This window comes from Syngnathus typhle, linkage group LG16 (genome assembly GCF_033458585.1).
Source record: "Syngnathus typhle isolate RoL2023-S1 ecotype Sweden linkage group LG16, RoL_Styp_1.0, whole genome shotgun sequence".
Lineage (NCBI taxonomy): Eukaryota > Metazoa > Chordata > Actinopteri > Syngnathiformes > Syngnathidae > Syngnathus > Syngnathus typhle.
In genome coordinates, this window is record NC_083753.1 from 10,808,745 (window position 1) to 10,828,911 (window position 20,167).

Sequence of the window (20,167 nt, forward strand, 5' to 3'; positions counted from 1 at the left end):
GGCTTTGAGTCTTTATTATACTGCTCCCTGATGGCCATGGCCCACATAGCAGATGGAGCACAATGTGGGACTGGAACGAATCAAAGGCATTTCCATTTATTTCAATGCGGGAAATATTTTAAGATATGAGCATGGTCACAAGAAATCAAACTTGCAAGTCAGAGCAAGGTGATTTTCAGGGATATTTTATATTTTATTTATATTTATTTATTTATTTATTTATATTTTATATTCAATTTGTGGACGGACGGTTGGATACATGGCATGCATGGATGCATGGATGCATGGCTGCATAGATGCATAAATGCAAAAATGCATACATGCATAAATACATAAGAGGGACATACGACTAAGAACTCACTCATGTTCATCCTCAGTGGAGGAATCAGAGTCCTCCTTATCCCGAGCAACAGCTGGCATCTCCACAGAGATAGAATTCAAATCCTGCTGGGATCATGTGCCTGTGATTGTAGCTCCCTCCTGAGGCAACCCAAGACAAATACAATATGGGTGAATCATTTCTTTTTTTTTCCATCTTTGATTCCAAAAAGAATGCAACTCCAATAAGAACGAACATGCCATAACAGATGGTTTGTAGATCTATTTGTAAAATGATCTTCCATTTGACGTGAATGGATAACAGTGCCTGTCTTTACAAATAGTAAATCCAGACAGACGCACATATGTTAGCCACGAGAAATTGACAGGCAAGTAAATAAAATCAAAACAGTCGTCGTGTGCAATGCAAAAATTACTGAATGTAAGCTAATACATGCAGCGTGTTGTAGAGGATGGAAAAACCCAGAATACATTCAACTTGCCTTGATTTCAGGTCGGCCGCTCAATGCTAACTAGCGCAGTTGTGCAGGGAGAGTTGATGACAGATCGCTGCTAATCTTCCTTGTTACTACAACAACTTTGTAGCAACACGGCGCATGCGCAATTTCAGATTTCCTGTCGAATTAATTTCTTTCTGCACCATTTTCATAATATTGTGATGCACAATGACGATCCCTTATCCAAATTTCAAAAACAATATCACAAGAAACCACATAGTCGACTAAACCATAATTCAAGACGTCACGGAGAACTATCTTGTTCTTCATAGTAACTCTTTGGTAAAACCCACCAACCCCGCCTCCAACCAACCCCATGAATTCCTTAAATGCGATTGGCTAAAAATAAAAGTGGGCGACACCAAGATGTACAATCTCACCAATCATATCAATGGCACGACTGTCAACAAACATTCTGTCAGCTTTGTCATTGGCTATTACCTGGTCAGTGAGACATGTCACAATATAGTGTTATTTTTCCTTCTGTGGAGCATGTTACATGTTTGATGGACGTCGCTCGGAATTATCACCATTAATGCCATTTGACCTTGTCTATAGAAATAGTTTACGGCAACATTAGACTCTTTTCTCAGAGATCCGTTCTCTCAAAACACTTGACAAGGTAACACATCTTGCAGCCTCTTTGCAACATGACCATATACATGCATTTGTATGGATTCTAAATGCTGTACTCTAATATTGGAGCTACAGGAAAGATGAGTCGCTTCCTAAACGTCCTGCGAAGCTGGCTTGTAATGGTGGCTGTCATCGCGATGGGAAACACCGTGCAGAGCTTCAAAGATCACAGCTTCCTGTCGGAGAAGCTTTACACCGGCACCCCAGAGTTTGGTTAGCAAATTGCATCTCTGTGGTTTTTGTTATTTACTAACCCAAATAAACAGTGTGTAAAAAAACGCAATATAAATTTATTCTAATGTGCATTTTCTAGAGCACAGGTGCCAAACCTAAGGCCCCGGGGGCTAGATCTGGCCCCACACTTCATTCTATGTGACCTGTGGAAATAAACCTTGTTTGTCAGCTTCTATGATCCTTGCTAAAATATTTACCAAAATGTTCCACTTGGGAGTAATGGTGCCAATAGTTTAGTCTCCTTTTTACCATCAACCCTTTTGCTGATGGATTTGAACTAATTCCAGCCTTGGTCAGGTCCACATCTTTATTTCACATATCTTAATCTTTGTAAATAAATAAACTAGCAGGTTCAACAGGGGATCAAATAATTTCTCTCACTGTCACTGTTTACGTCTACACTTTTATTCAGTCAATGGTCTTCAAGCTCGAACATTTGGCATTTGGACGCTGCTGTCATCCATCATTCGCTGTGCCTGTGCCATTGATATTCACAACAGGACGTAAGATGGCTTGTTTATTACGTTTTGCATTTCAGTGCCGAATACGAGTCAACTTCATTAGATTCTCACATTGTGTGTCACTGGCAGGTTGTATCACATCACTTTGTGGACATTTGTCCTTGCGCTGGGTCATTTTCTATCTGAAGCCTTCATTTACAAAACTGCACCTCTCACAATTGGGGTCATGGCACCTCTTATTGTGGCCAGTAAGTATCTTCTGTTGTTCATTATAATTTGTATATATGTTGAACGGGGACTGTAGCATGACGCAATTGTGGCATTTGTTTTTCCAGGTTTCTCAATCATAGCAATGCTGATTGGATTCCAGTGTTTTCCAGAGTCTCCAGAGGAAGTGGGAGCGCAGCGAAAGAAACGGAACTAAATGTCCTCATGTCCAAGGGTCCACTAGACGTGTTTGGATTGATTGTGGTGTGCTGCTTCCCAGATGTTATTTTACAGTATTTCCTACAGTGAATCAATCTTTCTCGGAACTTTACACGTGGATTCTCATGCTTTCGACATGTCTAAGATTGGAAAACATTAGATTTATTCATTTAACAATGGAACAGAAACTCCACTGAGCCCTCTTATTCATGTCATACAAGACACTGGACTCCGGTCAAGTTATATGAGCAAGAATTTATTTCATGTGTTTGAAATACCAAGGAGTGTCAGATCTTCACAGTTTTGTAAAATATCCTAAAATTCCATAAAATGATCAATTATCACCTTAGAGGAATTGCGTATTCTGTAAAAGAGAAACCACAACACAAAAAGCCACAACATGTGCAACAAAACAAATTAATCTCAAACTATGCACATTATGCATTCCTCTGTTGTGACTTTACAAGCAAAGCATATTTTTGATTAATAAAATATTGTTGTTCTTTTCTTGTGCAAAATCAATGATTGGATTCGCCTCCCTCTTCTTCCATATCGACAAAAATATCAGTCTTCAAGTTTCCGTACGCCAAGTCTGGGGACGGACAAAACTGCCCTTCCAAAGTATACATAAGACGCACAGCATCGACTTATTGCAGTCAGTAGAATTCGGAGGTAATACTGCCACGTGATCGGGAATGACTGGCGGAAAACGTTCCAGTTGCCGTGACATGAAAATGAAAAGCTTTTACAAAGCTTTAAAGCAAATACAGTACTAATCCACTGACATAAGTCAGTTACTGTAGCAGTGTTTGTCATAGTTGAACAGTAGTTTGTAAATTTTGAGGTAAGAGGATATGAAAAGGTCACGCTCCATTTGACACTGACAAACTATGAACGGTAAAGACATTTAAGATTCTAAGTGCGTTGTTCTTGTGCATGACTGATTTCTTGTGCTTGTTTTGGGATCCCTGTGTGTGTGTGTGTATAGTGTCCTCGGGGTACAACAGTCGCACTGTTTTACTTGGTCTGTGCAGCGGCCAATCATCCTCACCAAGGCTTTCACAGCGGAATGCATCGCCGCTACTTCTTCATGTATTCCGACTTAGCTTCTTTATGGCTTTCATCCAGAACAGTGGTCATGTCCTGGTAAAACACAAATGAACACCAATCACTATATATTTTGACTAAGGATCTGAGTGAGGCTCTTACTCCAATAATTCCTGAATATGGAACATTAAAAAATAAATAAATCATGTGTATCAAAGAAACTGGACCCAGTCCAACTTGTCTTGTTGTTATTACCGCTGCTTTTTTAAAAATAGCGTCAAAGCGTCAATGTTTTTATTATTTAACAGAACGTGTCCCTACCTGGGTAGGTGTGTGTTTTGTTTTTTAGCGAGCTTGTAAGTTTATGTCAGGACGGCTGCTGCCAGGGGCTGCTGCAAGATGTGCCCCCGTAGTCCTGAACCGATGACTCAGAGCCTGCACGCTGGAATAACAGCTAAGGGGGGTCATGTCTTTGAGAGGGGCCCAAAAAACCCTACATGCAAACCCACTAGCACACAATACAGTCCAGAAACTCCTGCACACCCAAATAACCGTAAGCTGCCTGCTTGTCTACTTAAGTCGTATGAAATGACCTGGATTTGTTTGCTTTGAGAATTCAATCGACTATTTAACAAGCAGGAACTGACAACTCATGTGTGTGAAGGATTGCTGGTACTTGGTTATATTTTTTATTTTTGAGGCATTAGAAAGGAAGGTAGAAGTTGTTTTGATAGCAATCAGTGAGTTGAAATGGTTTAGCAAAATGGTGTCATGAATTTCAAAGGTGATATTGAAAGTTTTATTTGCTGTTTCACTGAAATACTTTAATTGAAATGCATGTTATCCCCTGATAGGGACCAATCAAAAGTCCCCAATTGACACGATTCCTCCAATAAAGTGTTTTTTTTAAAGTCAATTTGTGGAGTTCTCTTAATATATATCACAGTGAAACACAAACCAAAAAAGCTTGCTCCGCATGTTTGCATAGCAGAGAGGACGACTACATTCCTGTTAGCGAGACTTTTCAATATTGAGCTCCCACTTGAAAGTATATCAAGTGCATTCTTGCATGTTTTGATCCAATATTGACATGTTAAGTTAGCTTCCAGGATAAGTAGCAGAGAATGTTTGTTGTGGGCATGCATTCATCTTGAATTTATTCATGCCTGCAGCAGTGCAACGCAGTGTGTGGACTGCAGCCTAAATCAACCAACAGTATTTGTTGCAGAACAAAATAGAGAGACCAATCCTTTCACAGAATTGTGAAGATACCGTTGACGATATACTTACACTGACTGAATGCCCAGTAGCATGTAGGTTGGCATTTTGCCTCCGGAGCTCAGATTTAATGAATCCTGTGATGCAGACAGCAGAATAATGTTTCAAATTGTATGTATGGGTAAGCAGGTGAAAAAAGAGAAATGAATCGGTATTTTAATTCCACCACTAGATGGCAACCTCATCCCTTGGACAATATGGCTAAATTGCCTTGAGAAAAGTGAATGTTGTTCTTTGTTTCAAAATATTTCTTTACCTGTCATTATAGATCCTATCAAAAGAAATATACACAGGAAAATGTTTCCTGCCAAAGTACCCCATCCATCAATAATCTTCCCCTGGGCAATGGTGAAGATGATTCCAAAGATCTGAAATGAATGAAATCAGATTGGTTCCCAGTGTCATATGTGACTGAACTTGTGCCAGCCAACCTGAGCTGAACAGTTGAGAAGACCAGATGAGGTTCCTTCTGATTCAGGGTAGGTGAGCTCTACTGCAAACTCAAAGCCCAAAGGAAGGTATCCAGTCATGAAGAATCTGCAGAAACACATTGATGCTTCAATTAAAATGATCCTGTAAAACTAAAGAATAGGAAAAAACTACACGATTTTTGTGGGGAATCTGAATGAAAATTTATCAAATATAATCAAGTGATTGGGGGAGCTGTAGTCCTCCTTTGTTGTTTGTGCAACTATGTGCGAGATTTTTTGCCGTGTATTGATCACCCACCCTAAAACTCCGGCTGTGAGAAACACCACCCACAGGTGGCCCAGGTTGAGTGTCGAGGCGTATATCAGCATCCCGACCAGGGAAAGCACATACACGGCCAGCGTGGTCTGCCTGATGAGACGGGGCAAGAAAGTGAATGGTGTTTAAAAAGCCAAGGTCCTTTTTTTTTTTCCTTCCTCTAAATCCAGATTAATCAGATTTGACAAAAATGTAGATCTGAGTCTTGTGAGCTGGCTTATATTTTTGAGGCAAAAGCTGCTCAGATGACCTCAATCCTCCAGCATACTTCCGTAAAAACCCGATGACTTTTTAAAAAAATTATATAAAGTCAAAGGTTTCATGTTAACACTTGTAATTTTTACATTATTTATCTACATTTTCAATTCCTTGTGTATCTTGGAAATCTCCCATTGAATAAAAACAAAATCAATCTTATATCAACTTGGATTGTTGAACAATGTTAAAAAATAAATAAATAAAATGAAATTGACCTGTTGTCAAAGCAACGACCATCTGCACAAATAGGATTATTCTGGTCTAGCGGGTTTTTTTTGGTCAACCATGCGTCAAATACTGGCTTTGTTAACACAACGTCATCCTCCGACTCACTCACGCATACTTTAAGACAACAGGCGCGTGTCAACAAGAGCGATCTGGACTAGGCTGCTTGGACAGCTGAGCATCCAATTGGTATGCGAGGAATTACATCAAAAGGATGGCCATCGGTGAATTTGAAGTTTAGCGCAGGAAAGAACAAACCGTGGGATAATACACGATAGGACGACACGAGTCTTGTCTGTCAGTTTACTCATGCAAAGTGGGACATCAGAACAAATACCAAGACGACAGTTCCACTTTGTGCAGACATTTCCAAGCTCAGCTCCGTGTGACCACTTAACATCCGTTGAAAGAGACTACCGCAAATAGCACACAATGTCTTGTTTGTTTGAGCTTCAGGCGAATTCCTGTTTTTTTCATTTGTTTCATTGTTTCATGGCAGCAGCAATTGTTGATTGAGAGCAGTTTCTAGTTGACCTGCGTCAGATCATAACAAAACTATCCGCAGGTAGCAAACTGGAACCCTGCGGAGAAGTGGAACTGCTGCCTTGAAGCATTTTATTATTATTATTAAATAATATTCGATAATGACAAATGTAGAATAGTTAGAATTATTTTTTGTTTTGCAAAGTTGGAAGAAAAAAAAAAATCTTACTTGTAGGTTTTAGTCTTGTCCAGCCAAACTCCACAGATGAGCGATCCCACCATGCCTGCGATGACAATGGTCAGCCCAACCCGACCTGCATTCACCTCCTCACCCTAAGAAGAAAATCATCATCATTGGTAACTGTTTTCAATCTGCATTCACTTGTCTAGGGGGTTTCTGTCAAGGTCATCTTTCTGGCAATTTTATAGGGCAGCAAAAGTCTAAAGCAGAGTATAAAATGTAACAAAGCATGGAAAACAAAACAAAAATAGGAACTAATAGCTTGATCACTATGAAATAAAGCATACTGTATATGAAAGCAGTAGTGTGAGACTTACTGGATAATGTTCAATGATCATTCGGTTCAGAAGTGTGGACACCGCGTAAAAGCAGCCAACATTCAGTCCTGCGAATAAACCACAAAATTACTTTGTACCGACACAACATTCACACTGGGAGACACATTACTTCTTCAGTATAGATCTAAGGATTAAAAGCAGAACTGGGCCAATAATCTTCTTATAAAATTGTCTACATAGTGGTCGTAGTAAATAAGAACCCACCGTAGCTGACCAACAGCAGCATGAAGGGCTTATTGCGCAGCAGCCTCCAAATGGAGGCCAGATAGGAGTAGCTCTCTGGAAGGATGCACCTAGCCTGAGCCTGGGCCTGGGTGGGAGGGAGCTCTGGTTTCTCTTGGAACACTAAGACACAGTGGAGACAGACGAATGAGACACTAATGCCTTAAGATGGAATCAAAAATTACATTATCTGTCAATAAGCATTATCGCCAGGCTTAGTCGATAGACAACTATCACTTCATTTAAACGAGAACACGACCAACAAAATTCTCGAAACAGTTTTGAAACTCAAATAAACAAGATCAGTTGGAGAGGTTTTGCAGTGTTTGCCTGACTGTCACCGACTTTGCAGATCTTCGCTGAGTTCGAGTGGGAAATCGGGTTCTTACAACTATTACATAACTTGAGCCCCTGTTTGTGTTTCACACTGTGTCAGAACATATCCATCAATGCAGGATTCAATTATTACTGGTTGGCTGAGGAGTACCGCGGATCAAATCCAACAGTGTTATTGTACTAAAGGCTTAAGGGGAATACTTTGTTGACATTAATCATTGATATTTACTGGGCAATATATCGTGCCCATCTTGAAGCATTGACCGCGAGTCATCCATTGAGGGCTTACCTATGATCACAAGGATGAAAATGATGGTGGCCACACCGGCACTGATGTAGAACATGATCTTAATGTGGTGTGCCAGCACCTCCACATCGTCGACATTAGGCACGAGAATGGGGGGGATCAGGAAGCCAATAGCGATGCCTATCTGCAGGCGAGAAGCAACACGGATATAAAAAGAAAATCCCAAACATCATATGTGAGCACATTTCTTGTAGCATTACTTATTTGATTAGAGACTGCCAAACATAATGAGTTCATTGTCGAATGCATTCAAATCATCCCAAGTTTCTTTTGGCACGTAGTCTGTTTATGCACTAGATGATCAAAGTCTTTTGGTCGTGTTTGTCTTGCTGGGAGCTTTTCTACTCAGGAGAACATGTAAACTCCACGCCCAAGCTGCAAACAGTAGATTCGCTCTCAACTGTTTTGCACACATTGCTTCCAAACGCAATAAAACACATTTGTTCATTTTAATTTAAAAATATCCACAAATCATAACTGCTGCCACTCTCTATCTCGCACATGACCCATCTGCGTTGATGTTGAAGCCCAACAGGCGAACCTGGACACACCTGGTTTCCCAGAACACCAATGGCGCAGGCCGTGGACACTTCCTGTTGTCCAAACCACACAGAAGCGAGTTTGGATGGGATGCCGAGGATGTAAACAGTGGCCACTGAGCACACAAACTGGCCGAGGAAGGTCATAGGGAACGAGTCGGGGTGAGCCGTGCTCGTTTTGATCCAAGCGCCGATGCAATTCAAAGCGGAGCCCACCACCATGAGTTCTCGGAGGCCTCGGTTGTCCAGCAGCCACATGACGGGCACGATGAGAGGGATGTAGGTCAGGAAATAAATCATCGAGAGCCAGTTGATGGCCTGGTCGCCAATACCGTAAAAGTGCTTGAAGATGTTGCTGATGATGCTGTATTGCAGCCACATCATAGCGTTGCTCATGGAATAGACGCAAAAGATGAAGAGCATGACCCAACGCCGCTTGTACAGTTTGGTCTCCATGAGCGGGAAGAGCTGCGTGTTTTCCTGGATGGAAGAGTCCGTAATGAGGCCGGCGTCACCCGGAGCAAGATGGCGATTGAACCCTCCGAAAGTGCCTCTGTTTTTTTGAGACGGAGAGGATCCATCATGGCTGTCCATCCAGTCATGACGGAGCTCCTCCTGACTTCCCATGTTGCTTCCCCTCCTCTTTCAGGCCTCTGCGTTCAGCTGGAGAGAAAAGCAAACAGTTCTCCTTGGGTGTGTAAACAGAGAGGCCATTTACCTAACGCTCCCAGTCAGCAGGCGCGGCACCTTTTTTCTTAATATAAAAAGAATTAAAATAAACAAGTTGGCCTCAAGCAAACTTGACTGCTGACTTTGAATCGGTGCTGTAATTCTAGGTTGAGTACCTTCTCGCCCAAAGTCAGCTGAGGCTCCGGCTCGCCCACCACCCGGTGAGAACAAGCGAAATTACAGAAGACTACCTGGGTACAAAAGATTTTCCCTCTTTGGTCATGTGAATGATTTCTTTTTATGTGACTCCTATGGCGTAGCTCAAACTCCAACCTTCCAGTTGCATCACTCCCCACACTGGAGGATTTGTCTCGTCTGGGAGTTCAATTTAATTGTGTTGCTAAAGCATAGCGCATGACCCACGCAGATAGAGAATGACCCATACTGCAAGATCATCACAATATGGCCAGTTAGAAAAGTTCAAAGTCTAAAAGTATCTCGTTTCTTGTTCAAGTTTACTGAGGTTTCATTAAGGTCACAGTTAGGATGTGACCAATTTACTGGCCGGGCAATACAATTGATTGAGATTAGTTAAAGATGATTTTCTGGGGATTTAAATTAAGACATTAGAATGTAAAAAAAAAAAAGAAAATGGCATTCAAACATATTCCACCATGAAAAAAAATTCCTGTTTTAAAGTTAACAGTTGCAAAACGGTCAAATGTTCTGCCTGTAATTTAGGGGCACCAAAAATTTTATTTCATTCATTATGTGTTTTATAAAAATAAAAATAAAAAAAAGATTAACCAGTTATCGGAATTTTACTCGGCCAAATACTTTAAAAACGTATATCTGTGTGACGCTAGTCAATGTGATGTAAACTGCAATGATATTTCCACAAGCCCTGAGGTACACCACATTCTATGCTAAACCTAATATTTATTCTGGATTATGCATTACATTTTACAGATGTCATTTATAACGTTCTTGTGTGCTTTTCGGTGCTTTTTTATATGATTGTTTAGCATCCAGGTATTTATTGTCATGTTAGCGAAAACAACTGGGCGTAACGTGTAAATCCAAGTTACATCGCTGTCGTAGAAACGGGACTGCGTCGTAAAACGAGGACCACCTATGACGAGCAAGGGCGAGGCTTCTGGTATGCGAGTTGCACAAATTATGGTAACTGAATAAATTGATGTATCATCATTTGGTACGGACCCAAAAACTATCGATCCATCTAAAAAGCTATTAGGATGAAATTAAGCAAGTATTAAGGCATGCAGATGCAAATGTTCGCTACTATAATGCATGCGATAGTGCAGTGACAATTATTTTATTTTATTTTTATTTGATAAATTGTAGTTTTGTCTAACTGCAGCCACTTTGCTAGTACGATGAGCAAGATTCTTGCGAAAATATTGACACGGTTTCATTCACGTTCACGCAACTAAGCCAGCAGAGAACTGCCGTTAAGTTCAGACTCAAGTTTGACGCGTGATCATTTCTTCGCCGACCAGTCGAGGCTTATTTTTATATTTTATTGCCAGCTCATTCCCTGCGATGAAAATCCGAGTTACTTGGGGTACTTGTCACAAGCGGATTAACTAAAGAACGCTTATTAACACTGTGCAAGCTTTAAAGTTTGCTCTTTAACTTTGAGTTTCAAGTTCAACAGACTGTTACCACCCCAAGATTCCCGAAGAGACAAAAATGCAAGCACGATAAACACAATAAGCACAATGAACCGTGAAGAGTTGCACAAAAAACACTGCAAACGCTCAAAGTATTCGAGTTAACCTACCTGGAACGGACCTTTTGTTTTATTTTCGCCCACTATACTACTGTACTTACTGTACACTAGCGCCGAGTAGGCACAAGATGGCAACCTTGTGCAAACATGAACACGTCATTTCTCATTCGAGCGTCAAACCTGAAAGAATTCTTTTAAACTTCACTGTAATATCAGTTTGTTTGTTTTTTACTATATGTAATTTTTCGTGGCGTTTACGACATAATATTTTTAAAATATCTCTCTAAATCGACTCTTAAAACACAATGGAAGCCCAGTCAGATTACAAATAACTTTATGTACTAATAAAACGGTACTTCCTCTGCCATTTTTGAAATAAAATTATATTTCAGTAGTATTACAGTTACAAAAGAAGTATTACTATTTGTAAATTAGTTGTTAACATCACAGAATGCATGATTTTGTTCTGTAATTGCATAATTTACTATATATTTAATAAACCACCCTAAAAACCCACCTCTTCACATTAGCCTTTCCTAACTGACCCTGCCCTTGGTGTTTCTTTGTTCTTCTTATTTTCTTTTTTTCTTTCTTTTCTTAGTTTTCTTTCCCAATAAAGTTTTTCTTTATCCTCCCTCCTCCCCCAGCCCCCCCCCCCCCACACACACACATGTAAAGCGACTTTGGGTATCTAGAAAAGCGCTATATAAATCCCAGTTATTATTATTATTATTATTAATTTGTTTTGCTTTTACCTGCGCAATCAATTAAAAGAATGCAGTTACAGCCAGGTAAATTACCACCACAATATCCGAATTACACAGTATGTTTACACAATTTAACTTTATATCAAGAATGATTCTAAAATCAGAGGATTCAGGATGCTGAGATTCTGGCCAATAAATATATTTGAACCACAGCAAAAGAGGAATGTAACTGATTTATTAAATTAATTAGATTTAATTATATCTGGGAGTATTTGAGCACCCTAAAAAATATTGGTACATATAAAAGTTGTTTTTGGCAGGTTTTGAAGATCTAAATTTATTTAAGCAAGGTGTTCAAATACAAGAGTGCATTAGAAGAAGGGTAAATTGGGTTTATCAAACAACATGCATGCACGAGAACATGAAAAGAGCATGCAAAGAAAGCCATCAATATAAAAGATCCATGTTCCAAACTGCCCAAATAAAAATTGGGATGTCCATGCAAACAATGCACTTGATCGTTGCTGATGATGTTCTATTGCGGATACATCTGTGCGTTGCAATGCTACATGGACAAGTTTAGAGGTCCAAACTTGAGCTCACCTGATTCCCAAAGACTCCAATGGAGCAGGCAGTGGAGACCTCATCCGCTCCAAACCACACCGAAGCCAAGCGAGAGGGCATCCCGAGGATGAACACCTGAGCCAGGGCGCTGATAAACTGGCCGAGCATGGTGACCCAGAAGAGATCCGGCTGGACACTAGCCACTTTAATCCACGTCCCCACGCAGTTGAGCAAATTGGCCAGCAGTGCCGTGACGCGCAAACCCTTCTGGTCCAGCAGCCAGGTGACGGGGAAGATGAATGGGACGTAGGCGAGCATGTAGATCATGGAAAGCCAGTCCACGGCGAACGCGTCCACCTGGTAGAACTTGACGATGATATTGCTGATGATGCCGTATTGAATCCATTGGTAAGCATTGCTCAGCGAGTAGGCACAAAATAGAAAAACTATCAGCCAGCGCTTTGAGTACACGCGAGTCGTGGGCGCAGCGTCGCTCTCGCCGTTCGGGATGCTGCATGACTGCGATAATTCATTCGGATCTTTCGATTCTACGGGAGTGCCTGCCACCTCAACATTTTTGTCACAAACGTTAATATTAATATCTCCCATGTTGACAGCGCGCAGTATGAACAAGTCAGTCTCCAACCTACACACGTGCCCAACAACTCTCCTGAACCATCTGAGCTCACAGAAGTTCAGCAACTGAGCACAAGACCCGACCTGCTGCTGAGTTTGGAAACCCAAATGAAATCAAAGTAGAAAACGGCATGCATCCTGCAGGCAAGCGTCTTCTCGTGCATGAAAAACACACTTGTGGTGGTGTTGCCCTACCTAGTGGTCAGGTTTGTACAATACAGTTAGATCAACTGACAAAATACCGAAATTTGATCACATTTGACGAACAACTGATAACAAATGTTAAATATGACACACTGTATTTGTGGGGTAGAATAAACGCAGAAATTAGTCTGAGTTAAAGCAGGGGTAGGCAACATATCATCCGCGGGTCATATGTGACGCGCTCCGAACTTTACATAGGCCCGTCAAGCAATTAAATGTTCAAAAATTAAAATGTATTCTTTCTTTCTTTCTGGAAAATAATTGCAGATAATTTTGTTTACAAAACATTTGGTGTTGTTCATGTATTTGAGTCGTTAATTACATAAGACAACTAAATCACAAGAACATAATTTTAGCAAAATAGACCATTTAACAATTTCTTATTTTAACCCAGAGAACTGGTCCATCAGTCTGTTTTAAAAATGAAACGTGATGCTTTAGCACCCAAGTTTGCCCCACCCTTGACTTATTGATGAAAGCACTATTCTAATTTTGAGCCCATTAATGCCATTACATTCTTGTCTCTGTCGCCAATGGTAAATATTTTCAATGGCATGACTGTGCTTACATAAAAAAAAAAAAAAAAAGAATGGAGCGTGTGTGTTTTTCTATCCAGCCACTAGACGGAAGTATTTACTACAATAACACCCTCCAAGCCAATAAATGCTAGTTTTAAAAAAGTATTTCTTAAAGGGATACAAATTGCATTTCACTTACACATCACAAAAAAGTACAAAATTATATATAAAATGGTAACAAGAAGATACATCAACAGTACATATGTACTGTATATTTGATATGCAAAATACATGATATAAATGACGCCTGCGTCAAAATATGGTAAAGAAATCACAAGAAAAGCCACTTAAGTGTATGCCATTAAAGTCGACTCAAAATGTGTCTTTAAAATAATATGTTCTATGCGCCCCCGCTTGTCTAAACACGGCATTCTGATTAATATTGCGTATATTAATCAGTAAAATACACCCATTTTTTTTATCCATTCTGCCAATTGCTGTTGACTGAAAATGACATCACAGGTACTCAGGGCTCAGATCACGACCAATCGCAGCTTACCTGTTTTCTGAGTTTGCCCATGTGACATTGGCGAGGTGAGCAGTAACAGAGGAGTTAAGTCAAATGTCACACCAAAGTTCAATTCACATCTTGCGGTGCGACATCCCAAGGGCTCAGCAGCTCTTCGTCCATCTTACAGCTCAAAGCCGAGTGCTTGTCGTCGTTTTATGTTCGTGCAGGACATGCCTTCACACGGCCTCCGACTGCTGCAGCAGCAGCAGCGGGTTCGCTTCGCTATCGGGCGTCTGGACACTGTCCGTCCGCACGATGCAGGTGGGACGATGGCGGTTAAGCATGTGGATCAGTTGCTGGCGTTCAAGTTTCAGCTCCTCAATCTGAGCTTTCAGATCAGAGTTTAACATTGCTAATCTTTCCGATTCCTGCAGGAGGACAAAGGCAGAGGAAGTTAAAGGGTCAGGGATGACATCATACATACTGCACTTATGAGGTGGCAATACCAAGACAGAGCGACTGGAAAAACAGGGAAATGGCAAGCTGATTTTTTCCACCATCATACCACGGGCTAAATGGTTTACCAGTGAGTATATATACATAGCAACAGGTAATCTGATTAAAAAAAAAAAAATTTAAAAAAAAAAAAAATGTGGAAATTAAGACATGGTTAACACGACTGACACACATATTGTTTTGATGAGCACTGATGTTAGCTCGCAGGCTAGGAAATAATGTTTGCTAAATACAGTGGAGCCTTGAGCTGAATTTATTCCCTGACCACGCTTGCAACTCAAACCACAGAAGTAAGAAATATTCTGAAAATATTTATATGGAGAAGATGGAAAATAAGAATGGAAGGCTGAAAAAAAGGTACCCACTTTTTGTAGATAATCCGTCCTCTCTTTCTTCTTGTTTCGACATCGTGCTGCAGCTACCTTGTTTTTCTCTCGCCTTCGTTTCCTTCTATCATCATCTTCATCTCTCTAAAAAGATAAAAGGTATGTACAAATGTTCATTTTGGACTTGCATTATATATCAAAAGCTGAAACTGCCTGAAAGCACAGAAACTACGGATATTATTAGTATAATAATAGGTTTGCAGCAAGTTAACAAGTGGTTGGCAAGAAAATTATTTGTATCCATACAGTTGACATGCACACACACACACAAACTGAATAAAAACAATATTTATACTCTCTATACCTCTGTTTTGATGACAAGGGGCCTTTTTCCAAAGCTACCGATGAAGTGGAGCGGCGACAACATCGTCTTGAACTCATGAAGCTCACCAAACTTGAGCGTGTCGGTAGCCGGGATGCCAGCCAGAGGGCCCAGACTGGGCAGGGAACCCGCCGTCACCGAGGGATCCGGAATCCGTCCTGGCATGGTAGCACACTCGGCTAAGGAGATGTACAATGGCAGACATACTCAGACGTTGCCTCATTCAAAAAGAAAAAAAAAAGGAAAAACAACTTCAAATAGGTCTTGTGAATTGGAAGTCAGTTTCTTAGAATGTCAATATTTATTTATCTACTTGCGCTCTGTTTCCTGGAACAAATGCAATTTATAAATTCCAAGAAGTTATGTGAATAACATTTGAAATGACCTACTCTAGGTAAATCAACAAATTATTCTTAATTCAAAGCAGGACCAAAATATTTTTTTACCAAGAAAGTCTAATTGATGTTCTTTCTGGACTTCATGTCAGGGGACTGGAACAAAGTGCAATGTAGATAATTTTGTAGCATTTATCAAGAGACTTTTTATGCATTGAAAACGGATATTTCAATATATCTATAGACAAGAGGAAATGTAAGCATGAGGACAATAAGCTGGCAAAAGCAAAGGAAATTCCAAAATCACATGATGCCCCCAAGAAAGAGCTTCCGAGGTCAGCAGTTCGGAAATAGGTAACCTCAGTATGACAAAACAGGAAGAAATAGCTGATCTATTCTTTTGTATTTATGTTACTGTAGCCCTTAAAATTCACCTTTTTAAAATAAATTGTCCAAATCAACCTAATAAAGACAAGCGCATTAGAAAATTGATGAATGGATGAATTATCATTTGCCAATGTGACACCGTTCCAAAATGTCACTAGTTTTTGCAAAATGTTGCTAACAAATTTACAAACAGTAAAAACGTAAACGTTGGCCATAACAAAATTGATCACCAAGCAAATTTGGGGTTATTTTCTGACATACTTACCGTTTTCCATAAGACTGTTTAACATTTAAAGGCAAAACGTGTTTTTTTTTAATGCAAATATTTACTGCAAGTTTGCCTTTTTCTGACTGCACGGAGTTCACCGCTCAAAGTGAAAGCGGAAGTTTTCTTTATGTGGACATATCACCACCCCCGTTGCAAGTTTTGTGCGTTTACGCAACTTTGTTTTCGTAAGAGGCTCCAAGCACCAATCAAAAGTTGCAATGTCGACACTGCCTTTAAAAAAAAATCTGTGCAAAGGGTCCAGAACACATCGCCATGATAATATGTTTGATCGAAAAAAAATCGTTGTTGCGCAACTAGGCAATATTTAAAATTACCATACAGTACTGTAAAATAATGGCAGTCGCGATTGCAAACTCAGAGCAAATGCAAACTTCTTTTTTTTTTAGCAAACAAGTCGTCTTTAAAACATATCTACTAACCTGACTTGGAGCCCTTCTGGAACAAATGTGCTTTCTTCTGGTTGGCCGTGGGTCGAGTGTAAATTTTATAAAGTGGAGACCGTTGCATCAGCCCGACTCTAAACGTGATCCCCATCTGGGAGGATTCGGGAATGCGGAAATGAGGAGGCCGATGCCAGCAACAGGGATGTTTAAAAAAAAGAAAAGAAAAAAAAAGAAAAAGTAGTTGGAGGGGAAGTCACGCTCCTCCTCCAATCAAGCACCGATGAGCCACAAAAGTACTCAGTAATGGGAAATACTTTACTGTACCTATTGCTAGATTTTTCAGATATCTTTATTTGTACAAATTATTTTATCAACACCACTTCAAAAATCAAGTTTTGCACATAAAACTCAGTCAATTTCTTTTTTATTGTTATTCAACAGTATAGATAAGCACTCAATGCTCAATCTCTCCTTTAACAAAATCTGACAGGTAGAAAAATAAATCATAAGTTACATCTCGATAGATATATAGTATATAGCACTGGATGTTTTCATGGAAAACTTTCTCAACAATGAGGTCAAAACCACAATCGGTGACATTGAGGTAAGCATGGATGAAAGTGTTTTGTGTGTGTGAGTACGGCATTAAGAGTAATCAGGACACTAAAACACAAAACCATACAGACACGTTAAATTCCACATTACATCCTAGATCTAGTAACGGATCATATATACTGATAGATATGCTGTACAGTATATAAGTTTTGAAAATGATCTGGAGACTTCTCCGCATGCATTTGAATGGAGAGCTCGCTTCTGTCAAACTGGACGCCGCGCGACATTAGCACACTGTTGGATATGTGTCTTTCTTAAATGTAGTCATCCTCAAAGCCTTACCGCTTACACACGGTTCCACATGTAAGTTGCTCACTTCTGGTCTCCAAAGTCCAGAACCTGCAAGAGAGAGAAACAAGTGACACGCATCACCTCCCTTTATAGGGCCAGCAAAGTTGGAGAGTTGAGATGATCGACAGATTCGGCTTTTCCTCCTCCGCCTCCTCCTTTATGGTTGTCCAGTCCTTCTGTGAGCAAGTCCAACTCGGGACAGGAGAAGGTAAAGACGGACAGATAGCTGCTGCAGGTCGGAGTGGAGGTCACCACGGGAGTACTGAGGGGCTCCAGGTCGCTGGAGACGGACTTGTACAGGGTCTCCCAGTCGGAGACCCCGAGAGAGCCGCTCAAGTCGATGTCCGGAACCGACCGGGCCGTCTCCATGGGTGGCTTATCCCCGAAGGTAGGTAGCATAGCATCCAGAAGCCCCGACTTAATGTCCAGAGAAGGCTCCAGATCGCAGATGCTGATTTCAGCGCTGGCACACAACAGGATGTTGGAGTTCCCTGAGATGGCTACGGACGGATCGTTGGGGACGTCCATGTCTTGAAGCGAAGGAGCTTCCTGCACGCCGTCGTCTGGGACCTGGTCCTCCTCCGGACTTGGTGGGATTTCAAGGGATCCGGCGGAATCCTGGAACACTGACTCCATATCTTCGGACACTTGGCACACGGGTTTATGTGTGGCCAGAATGATTTCCAAACGCTCCTTCTCTTTGAGGAGGTTGGCGATTTCTGTCTCCAGGGATGCTTTTTCCTCCTCCAGCTTGTCCGTCTCCTTTTGGCCATACCACATTCACACTTGAGTGAGTGCGAATGACAGTTGAGTAAACACGTACTTGTTTACTTACAGCTTGCAGCGTATCCGTCAGTTCCCTCCGGCGGTTGCGGCACTTGGCAGCAGCCATTTTATTCCTCTCCCTCCTGATCCTCTTCTTCTCCTCCTCCTCTGGAGACAGCTGGTACAATGAGAAAACAATTGAGTGAGAACCTCCAAGAAACCAGCCACTTTCATCCCCAAAAGTCTGCTCTACATCTCAGTGCCAATTAATGCAGCCTCTGGAGAACGGCACGAAGCATGTTTGGGTAGCCACGTGTCTAAAAATAGACCAATGTTGCAGACTCGCTGTGACCTGAATATAAATGGCGTGCCTATAAGGAAGAGCGTGCACAATGCCGGGCACGAGGAAATGTGCATTGCATGCTGTGAGTTGACCCGATACCTGCTCTGCTTTTGCTTTCCTCGCTGCATTCTTTCCCTTATTCCTGCTCTCTCTTATGGGTGTTGCCTGGCGAGAGCTCTTCGGCTCATTGGCTGGCTCGCAACCTGGAGACGGGGAAACGGATGTGATGATTGTAGGCTGGACCATCCACTGGAAATCAGGGCTGGAGGAGATTGCAGTCACGGTCGGAACAAATAGTGGGTCTTGGCAGATGTCCTGAGGTGGAAAAATAAACGGAAATATTTACCAATTCGATTTTTATTTCATGCCTTGACAGTGTAAGCTGAAAGAAAGTCTGGGGAAGATTTCATTGTCAGTCAGATTTTTTTTTTAGAAGACGACCTGAATGGAAAAATAAATAAATAATCTATAATGAAATCGACCCTCATTTAGAATACATGCTTCAATTGATCTGGCTGTAATTCTGAAGGACTAACTGTTCCTTGACATGCAGCCAAACAGAAATAGCCTTCTCCCCCGATCAATATTTGACTTTATCATTGCCGATGACGTCAGAGCTGACGCAGGGATGCTGTGGAGTCTCCTGAATGGATTTATTTTTTTTCTCAATGAACCTCTGCATCGACGCGCTCGCATCTGGCCCACAGCTTGGGAGCACGCACCAAAATAAAAACAAAAGAAAAGCACGACCCACAATTTGCCACTTCGATCATAGAAAAACAATAGATATAAAAATGTGTCAAAATGATTTAATTAGAATTTGTGCCTCAAACAAAACAGCGACTTAACACGAGCTGCGTGGTAAACGCTCAATCAAATGAGCCATTTAATACCTTTGCGTTGTCCCCCGAGGAAGAGGAGGATGTGGAGGAGGCAGGAGAGTTCGCCCCCTCGGCCGTCTCCTGGCACCTTATCCCGGCGGGAGAGTCCGCCCGGCAGGTGGGGGACTCTACTTCCATGTCTGGCGTATTCTCTTTACGAAGCATCACGAAGACACACCAAAATAGTTGACAATAATTTCAAAAATAAAAAGAGAAAAATGCTTCTTGGGAGCCAGCCGAGGTTCAGTCGTCCAGGTAATAAAGTCTACCTGGTAACTGGACGAGCTGGATGCAAGCCCCTCCTTTAGAGCCCTGCTACAATTTTATGAATGAACCAAGACTGTACCATTGTCAGAGTTGCGGGGGGATTCCGATTGAGAATCAACAAAGGGTCCCGTGTTTTTGACGATGGGGCTTTGTCTCAAGTTTCATCATCATACGTCTGCAATTGGTGATTGATAAGATACGTTAATGCCGA

At 41.2% G+C, this 20,167-nt stretch overlaps 5 protein-coding genes across 16 annotated transcripts in view; 1 reads left to right on the forward strand and 4 right to left on the reverse strand.

Annotated features, from left to right (window-relative positions):
* ttll5 (tubulin tyrosine ligase-like family, member 5) overlaps positions 1 to 1,098 on the reverse strand; it is a 38,735-nt gene extending 37,637 nt beyond the window's left edge. For 2 of the 3 annotated variants that reach the window (XR_009718419.1, XM_061301754.1), the window contains exons 1-2: positions 822 to 1,098; positions 362 to 480 (exon numbers count right to left, since the gene is read on the reverse strand). Coding sequence is in view for 2 of the 3 variants with exons in the window: in XM_061301754.1 (XP_061157738.1) it covers positions 362 to 420 (59 nt within the window). In the remaining variant the exon portion in view is untranslated. The remainder of the gene's footprint in view (positions 1 to 361; positions 481 to 821) is intronic. The other variant, XM_061301751.1, reaches the window with a different exon arrangement.
* Positions 1,099 to 1,250: 152 nt separating this feature from the next.
* Positions 1,251 to 3,115, forward strand: erg28 (ergosterol biosynthesis 28 homolog). Of its 3 annotated transcripts, none has more exons than XM_061301767.1 (5): positions 1,251 to 1,458; positions 1,542 to 1,685; positions 2,119 to 2,209; positions 2,297 to 2,415; positions 2,503 to 3,115. In XM_061301767.1, the coding sequence occupies exons 2-5, from the start codon at positions 1,553 to 1,555 to the stop codon at positions 2,589 to 2,591; spliced, it is 432 nt and encodes a 143-aa protein (XP_061157751.1). In that variant the 5' UTR covers positions 1,251 to 1,458; positions 1,542 to 1,552; the 3' UTR covers positions 2,592 to 3,115. The 3 variants fall into 3 exon arrangements, with proteins under 3 accessions (XP_061157751.1, XP_061157752.1, XP_061157749.1); XM_061301768.1 differs by having other exon boundaries at positions 1,548 to 1,685; positions 2,548 to 3,115; XM_061301765.1 differs by having other exon boundaries at positions 1,253 to 1,458; positions 1,548 to 1,685.
* On the reverse strand, positions 2,829 to 13,664 carry flvcr2a (FLVCR choline and putative heme transporter 2a). Of its 6 annotated transcripts, none has more exons than XM_061301758.1 (12): positions 11,088 to 11,173; positions 8,627 to 9,277; positions 8,058 to 8,199; positions 7,415 to 7,555; positions 7,190 to 7,257; positions 6,861 to 6,964; positions 5,648 to 5,758; positions 5,350 to 5,455; positions 5,175 to 5,286; positions 4,931 to 4,995; positions 3,962 to 4,082; positions 2,829 to 3,736 (listed from the first exon to the last, which is right to left on the reverse strand). In XM_061301758.1, exons 2-11 carry the CDS (start codon positions 9,239 to 9,241, stop codon positions 4,008 to 4,010), a joined length of 1,539 nt encoding a protein of 512 aa, XP_061157742.1. In that variant the 5' UTR covers positions 9,242 to 9,277; positions 11,088 to 11,173; the 3' UTR covers positions 2,829 to 3,736; positions 3,962 to 4,007. The 6 variants fall into 6 exon arrangements, with proteins under 6 accessions (XP_061157742.1, XP_061157741.1, XP_061157743.1 ...); XM_061301757.1 differs by having other exon boundaries at positions 3,962 to 4,094; XM_061301759.1 differs by lacking the exon at positions 3,962 to 4,082.
* A 150-nt stretch (positions 13,665 to 13,814) lies between these two features.
* Positions 13,815 to 17,001, reverse strand: LOC133169511 (jun dimerization protein 2-like). 3 transcript variants are annotated; one of them, XM_061301763.1, is made up of 4 exons: positions 16,831 to 17,001; positions 15,383 to 15,558; positions 15,058 to 15,162; positions 13,815 to 14,604 (listed from the first exon to the last, which is right to left on the reverse strand). In XM_061301763.1, exons 1-4 carry the CDS (start codon positions 16,943 to 16,945, stop codon positions 14,413 to 14,415), a joined length of 588 nt encoding a protein of 195 aa, XP_061157747.1. In that variant the 5' UTR covers positions 16,946 to 17,001; the 3' UTR covers positions 13,815 to 14,412. The 3 variants fall into 3 exon arrangements, with proteins under 3 accessions (XP_061157747.1, XP_061157746.1, XP_061157748.1); XM_061301762.1 differs by having other exon boundaries at positions 15,383 to 15,579; positions 16,831 to 16,996; XM_061301764.1 differs by having other exon boundaries at positions 15,383 to 15,618; positions 16,831 to 16,963.
* Positions 17,002 to 17,201: 200 nt separating this feature from the next.
* On the reverse strand, positions 17,202 to 19,921 carry fosaa (v-fos FBJ murine osteosarcoma viral oncogene homolog Aa). The gene is made up of 4 exons (XM_061301769.1): positions 19,702 to 19,921; positions 18,908 to 19,123; positions 18,536 to 18,643; positions 17,202 to 18,462 (listed from the first exon to the last, which is right to left on the reverse strand). Exons 1-4 carry the CDS (start codon positions 19,852 to 19,854, stop codon positions 17,788 to 17,790), a joined length of 1,152 nt encoding a protein of 383 aa, XP_061157753.1. The 5' UTR covers positions 19,855 to 19,921; the 3' UTR covers positions 17,202 to 17,787.
* Positions 19,922 to 20,167: the final 246 nt, after the last annotated feature.